The 7,265-nt window shown below is 38.1% G+C and overlaps 2 protein-coding genes across 3 annotated transcripts in view; one reads left to right on the top strand and one right to left on the bottom strand.

Annotated features, from left to right (window-relative positions):
• LOC105509926 (protein FAM204A-like) overlaps window positions 1-647 on the bottom strand; it is a 1,338-nt gene extending 691 nt beyond the window's left edge. The window contains exon 1 of the mRNA XM_011939453.1: window positions 93-647. Within this exon, the coding sequence (XP_011794843.1) occupies window positions 93-402 (310 nt within the window). The 5' untranslated portion in view covers window positions 403-647. The remainder of the gene's footprint in view (window positions 1-92) is intronic.
• The window catches only part of CDADC1 (cytidine and dCMP deaminase domain containing 1), a 48,795-nt gene that overhangs the window by 4,144 nt on the left and 37,386 nt on the right, over window positions 1-7,265 (top strand). For both annotated transcript variants that reach the window (XM_011939471.1, XM_011939464.1), the window contains exon 3: window positions 6,159-6,233. In XM_011939471.1, coding sequence (XP_011794861.1) covers window positions 6,159-6,233 — 75 coding nt within the window. The remainder of the gene's footprint in view (window positions 1-6,158; window positions 6,234-7,265) is intronic.

Genomic DNA, 7,265 nt, shown 5'->3' with positions numbered 1-7,265 from the left:
TATTTTTAGTAGAGACGGGGTTTCACCGTGTTAGCCAGGATGGTCTTGATCTCCTGACCTCATGATCCGCCCGTCTCGGCCTCCCAAAGTGCGTTTTCTTTTCTTCCCTCTGAATCTTGAGGTTGTGCTTTTCTGTTCAGAATGTTTTTTATGCAATTCTTGAAATGTATTCCACATGTCTATGGCAATTCCAGAAGGACACTTTTCATAGGCATTTACATTTGACTCTGTTTCAGTTTTTGGTTCATCTGTTGAGAAACCTATGATTTCTGTTTTTCTGAGACTCTCATCCTGTTTATCTTCCTGTAAGGTAAGTCCAGAGTTCTCCAACGTAACTTCATCTTCAGAGTTTGACTCAGCATCACTTTCATTTAGGCCAGGAGGTAGCAGCCCACTCCACATCTTTCCTTAAGGTCCAAGATTGCAAGAGGATGGGTCTAGTAAGGTACACCTGTTCCTGCTTGGCTGCACAACCCGGAATTCTGCAGGTTTTCTGGCGGCAATGCCCCACTCCAATCCCAAAACAGGCAGAATCCCCTCTCAGGCACAGAACTGGGCACAGAACTAAGCGCTGCAGTTTCTGGCAAAGGATGTCTAGCCTGCTGGCCGTCCCATTAACTGGAGCTGTCAGGAAGCGGTTGCCCGGCAGCCATGGTCTTTATTTTCTAATGAGAAGAAACACTAGGTATTTAAACAATTAAAATAGAATTGGTGGAGTGAGTACACAGTATAAGCAGAGATGTTGGCAAGACTGGGAGCCAGGCTCTATTTGGGGAAGTGAAGGAAGTATTCACAGAGAAGGTCATATTTGCACTGAGACATGAAGAATGAGTAGACATTGCCCAAGCCAAGGAACTCTACATGGAAAAGCTTGGAGGAATGAGAGAATTTGTGGTCCTCAGGCCAGAAAGTGAAATTAGGCAGAGGGAAGAGGCTGGAAAGGAGCTCGACAATGTAGACAGGAATCATATCATAAAAAGCATTGTATGCCTTGCAAAGGAGTTTAGATTTTATCCTATCGGTATAAGAATTGCATTGAGGAATTTTAACGGGATGTGAGGATATTCACTTCTCATAATAAAATGATATTATAATAAAATGATAAACTCTTGGTGTAGTTTCCTCCCCCAATTCCTATGTGAAGTGTTTTATAGATAGTAAAACATTATTTAAAATGTTATGCATTGTTATTCCATATTTCTCACCCTCATCCCCTACTCTGGCTCTACATTTTACTAATGACTGAGAAAGCTCTTCATTTCCTTCATTAATTTTGAAGTTCCTTTATTCCTTCTACTTGTTAATAGCTTAGTATTGTTTTATGAAAGTAGATTTCCAAGCTATTAGGGATTTTATGTTTGTGGGTTTTTTTTTCCAGATAAAATTTATTTTGAAGAGCCAGATTAGAAACAAATATTTAGAGATTTAAGACTTTTAGGCTGGGCGCAGTGGCTCATGCCTCTAATCCCAGCACTTTGGGAGGCTGAGGCAGGCAGATCACAAGGTCAAGAGATCAAGACCATCTTGGCCAACATGGTGAAACCCCATCTCTGCCAAAACTACAAAAAGTAGCTGGTTGTGGTGGTGTGCACCTGTAGTCCTAGCTATTCAGGAGGCTGAGGCAGGAGAATAGCTTGAACCTGGGAAGCGGAGGTTGCATTGAGCCGAGATCGTGCCACTACACTCCAGCCTCGCAACAGAGTGAGACTCCGTGTCAAAAAAAAAAGAAAAGAAAAACAAAAGACTTTTAAAAACTGGACATATTAGAGATTGAATACAAATTTTGAAAAGGCATTCTTTCTTTTGTAAATATCCAGATTTGATCTCATTTTAGTTCTATTTTATTTTTCATACACACCACATCCTGTGCTGAAATTGTTTTTTTTTTCAACAGGCACAAGTTATATTTAATTTGTGAAAAATGATATTTACGTTTCTATTAGGAAGGAATTGATTGGCCAACTAATTGTTGAAGTTTGTTTGCAAATAATATACACCCTACTGTTTCCTCATACTTTATAGAGAAAACTGTGGATCTGAGAAAACTGAGATAAAGCTTTCAGTTAGCATTTTGTTAAAAAATATACTACCAAGGAAATTTCAAAACTATATTAGCAACAAAATTTTATACAACTTTATATCATGTTTAACAAAAGATCAGGGTTATGAGTCTCTGTTTTCTCCCAAGCCAATGATTCTTAGTTTTCCTGGCATCTCGTTCCTTCATCTGATGGACACCATGGAAGTTTTCTAAATGAAAAGAAATAAATCTTTTGTTTCAAATATTTTATTTGGGATCTTATTTAGAAATCTGACTCATACGCATGTCTATTTAAGCCTTTTAAATGGAAAGTTAAAACACATAGAAATGAGTACAGAAGGCATCAAAACAAAGAACATCCATGTCTTCAGAAAGCCAGGCAACCTGGAAGTAGGATTGACTTGGCTGTATGAAAGGTTATCACGATTAGCTCCTGGTCCTGGAGCTTGCCCAGCTCCTATTCACTGCATTGGTGTCTTTCCAGCTGTGCTCCCACACCCATGTCTCCTAGGACTACAACCCTCTCACCATGGTCTTGGGTAGGCCTCTACTTCTGTTCTTACTTACAGGCTTTGGGACTCTGAGGCACTTGGGGAGGAAGAGCCTCAGGATTACTCTGGCAGTGATCTGGGTGAAATAGGCTTTTGCATGTTAGCTTGGGAACTTGACTATCATTTTTAACATTGTTTATATGAGAAAAATGTGTTTTAAATTCCAAAAAGGCAGATTTACCAAGTATTTAGAACATGATTGTAGGTTGTCAATTACTTGTATATTTAATGTCAATAAAGCAGAAGTATATAATTTCGTTAGTTCTTCTCATATCATGGCCATTGCAAAAAAGCAAGACCAATGATAGTGTGGGGGAAGAATCCAGAATGAAAGGGAGCATATTGTACTTCACTTTTATAGTGTTATTTATTGTACAAACATTATCATTGAAACTGAAGACTGAATCTATAACTGCAACATTTTTAAATGTTTTTTATTTATATTTTAAATGTTTCTCTTGGATTTTCCTTTTTGTACTAGTTAATATCCACATAATTTTGCAGGTAGTTGCAGTCATAGCAGGAATACAATTTTGTATTTGACAGTTTCAGTACTGTTACAGGGTTAAGTTATTAATTTTAAATTATACAATAAGAATACATCTAAATTTCATATACATATAGTATATGCTGCCATTGTGTTTATATTTATGGAAATATTAAATTCCTCGAAATGTTGCCCAATTTTGTGCCTAGTATTTCTTTACCATTTACTATAGTATATTTTTTCCAGTATTATTTGCACATGGTATTCGTAGAGTTGAGTACAAACTTTCTCCTATTGAGAGAAAAAAAAACTTCTTTAAGCTAAAGTAATAAGATTGTTTCACTTAAATTCTTTAGTCTGCTTTTGCTGAACAGGGTAAATAATAGAAACACCAAGATGCAATTAGACATGTAATTGTATTGGAAATACTGCTTTTGAAACTTTACCAACCTTTTGTCTTACTAAAAGTATTTTTATGAATTACCAAATAAATATTTGTTATTTTTAAAATGGACAGAAGAAAAGTTTTGTCATAATTCCACCTCCTAGAGACTAATTACTTTTTAAAAATTGTTTCTCAGTCTTTTTTCTCTTATTTTCTTTACTTACATGAAATTATTTAACTCTGGATTCTACCCTTTTCACTTAACATAAGAAAATACTTATACTGTAATATTAGTATAAACATTGGAGCAGCACCTTAGTCTAGTGTCTTAGAGTAGCCAGTGGTACAGCCAGCCTGCCTGGGTTCAGATTCTGACTCCACTTCTTACTAGTTGTATAACTTTGGGTAACTTTACCTCTCTGTGTTAGCTTCCTCATCTGTAAAATGAAATGTTACTAGTATATACTACATGAGGCTTTCATGAGAAATTAATGAGTTAATATTTGTAAAGGTCTTAGTGCCTGGCACATGTTACGTACTATGTGTTTTTTTGTTGTTGTTGTTCTTGTCTCCTTATTTATTTATTTTAATAGAGATGGGGTCTTGCCATGTTGCCCAGACTGGTCACTAACTACTGGGCTCAAGCAGTCTGCCCGCCTCAGCCTCCCGAAGTGTTAGGATTACAGGCATGAGCCACTGCACCTAGCCTCCTAACTCTTTCCATTGTGTCTTCTGGTACCTTATGCTAAAGGCCCTCACTGTACTTTTCCAGAACAGAAGCAATGTAGCATAATGGTTAAGACAATGGATCTTGTGCTGGATCTGGCATATCCACTTATTACCTGTGTGGCCTTGGTTGAGTTATTTAATCTTTCTCAGCCACAATTTCCTCATTTGTAAAATGGAAATAATAGGAGCTACTTTATAAAGTTATAAGGATTAAATGAGACAATTTAGGGCCTGGTACATGATAAACATGCAGTAGATGTTAGGTACTATTATTATCATCACTCATATAATTATTACCACTACTACCACCCACATCCTTACCGTTTTTCCACTGACACCATCACTTCCTCTACTTCCTGTTCTGTTTGAACAGAAACCTCATTCCCAGAACATGGGTTTTCCTGTAAACTTCTTTTTGAAGGTTGTTTCTTTTCTAGCATCCAGCACTTGTTTCATAAGACTAGCAGGTCAACATTTACAGAGTTTCCTATTCCTACTTTAAAACTTTATCAATGTATTAACTATCCCACCTATTTTTTTTTTTTTTTTGAGACGGAGTCTTGCTCTGTTGCCCAGGCTGGAGTGCAGTGGCCTGATCTCAGCTCACCGCAGCCTCTGCCTCCGAGGTTCAAGCAATTCTTCTGCCTCAGCCTCCCGAGTAGCTGGGACTATAGGTGTGCGCCACCACGCCCACTAATTTTTGTATTTTTAGTAGAGACAGGGTTTCACTGTGTTGGCCAGGCTGGTCTCGAACTCCGGACCTCATGATCTGCGTGCCTTGGCCTCCCAAAGTGCTGGGATTACAGGCGTGAGCCACCACACCCGGTTATCCCACATATTTTGGAGCTCACAGAATTCTATGTCACTTTCTTTGTCTTAATCAACTTACCTAATAGTCACTTCCCTGTTTTCATAAATCATAAGCCCTTTGAGAGCTGCATCTTGAGCAACTAGGCTGTCATATAGCAAGGGTTCAATAAGTATTTGTTGAACTAATAAATGAAGGACTTTGGTCCCTGCCTCAAAACTTTCTTTCTACTTCAAGTTTTCACTTTTTCCCTCATGGATATACCTGTATTAGTTTTCTATTGCTGCTATAACAGATGACCACAAAGTTGGTAGCTTAAAACAACACAAATTTGTTATACAGTTCTGTATGTAAGAGGTCTGAAATGGGTCTTACTGGGCTAAAGTCAAGGTGTTGGCAGAGCCAGATTTCCTTCAGACGCTCTAGGGGAGAACCTTTCCTTGCCTTTTCTACCTGTGGAGATTGTCTGTTTTCCATGGCTCATGGGCCTCTTCCATCTTCAAAGCCAGCAATGGCCAGTCAAGTATTTCGTGTTGCATCACTGACTCTCCCACACCCCTCTTTTACTTATAATGGCCCTTGTGATAACATCGGGCCAATCAGATAATCAAGGATAATCTCCCCATCTCAAAGTAGGTGGTTAGTGCCTCAGTTCCAGCTGCAACCTGAGTTCCTCCTTGCTATGTAACAAAACATAGTCATAGGCTCCAGGGACTGGGAGAAGGAGATCTCTGACAGGGCATTATCCTATCTACCACAGTCCCAATCTAATACCTTTGCTACATAGTTCCTTATCTTCTCAATTCCAATTAATTTACCTCTATTCCACTTTAGTCATTCATGGCCACACTTTGGACTTTTCCATTACTCAAAACTGCCACAATTCTGAAACCGTAAACTTCAGAATTTTATTTTCTGATCACAATTTCCAATCCTTCTATGTTTTGGGAAAGTACATAGGGGATAGATTATAAAGGTTTATTTACTAAGTAAAGTAGTATGAACTTGATCCGAACAAAGTGGAAAGTCAATGTAGAGTTTCATCATGAAAAAAAATGATCAAAGCCAAGGATGCCAGCCTTTAAATATGGGAATGTTGAATTAGTCATATGTCTTATGTGCTAATCTTTTCTTTTCCTTAATCTGATTTTTATTAGAAAAATGAAGAGGGAAAGCATGGACCCTTAGGAGATAATGAAGAGATGACCAGAGTATCTACTGACAAAAGACAGGTAAATTTTTATGATTTCACATATATATATATGCTCATAATAACAAAGCAAAAGAAATAGTATAAAGTAGAATACAAGTGCCTCCATTTCTGCTTTCAAGGGAGTTTTTAAAATACTCTTCTAACAATGGTCTGTATATTTACAAGACTATATATCACTCTTTTTTTAAAAAAAAAAAAGTACAGATAGGATTATTCTGTGCTATGTCCTACATCTTCCTTTAAAAAAAAAAACTCTTGATAGTTCATATAGATATGTTAAGAAATACTCTTCCTTAGTTCTCTCACACTCCCACACACCTTGCTGGGTATGCCAAGAATGCAAGGCCCTAACGTTGCATTTACTTTACCTAGTAAATAAACCCAGAGTTTTATCTGGGTCATTTCTCAGAGTTTGCAGTGATCAACCCTGAAGGTTGAGGTAATGTCTCCCTCCAGGACAAAGAGCAAACTTTCTTACTTTCTGCTGTGAAATAGTAGGACCCTCAAGCTCAGTGTTCCTTTCCTATAACACTACCCACCCTGTGTCCAGGCAGCTATCTGTGCCCATCTGTATTACCCCTCATGGGGCTTGAGGGCAGGGAAACAGAAATGATGCTCATACTGACTGCTGTGCTGCAAATAATAAAGTTCATTGTTTCTAACCCAGAAGTTTCATGTTTTCTGCTAATATCTATGAAACAGTAACAGGTTAACTTATTAGTTGGTAAGTAGGGTAAAATCAAAGTGCAGACTTGAAAGATGAACCTTGTTCTTTTTAATATTGTATAGTATGTCCTTGTTACTTTATTCTTTTGAGTTTTCCAGAGGTTCCAATTCATTGGGTGCAGAGTGGAGACTAAGCATGTATGTTTTGAAGAGTTACCTTGATGATTCTGATGTATATTCCTAGAGATTTCCTAATTCATTCTGAGAGTGAGCCCAGTAGAAATATAGAAATAGGCCGGGCGCGGTGGCTCAAGCCTGTAATCCCAGCACTTTGGGAGGCCGAGACGGGCAGATCACAAGGTCAGGAGATCGAGACCATCCTGGC

Source organism: Colobus angolensis, unplaced genomic scaffold, assembly GCF_000951035.1.
Source record: "Colobus angolensis palliatus isolate OR3802 unplaced genomic scaffold, Cang.pa_1.0 Scaffold101, whole genome shotgun sequence".
Classification (NCBI taxonomy): domain Eukaryota; kingdom Metazoa; phylum Chordata; class Mammalia; order Primates; family Cercopithecidae; genus Colobus; species Colobus angolensis.
This window is presented reverse-complemented; position numbering and strand designations above follow the sequence as displayed.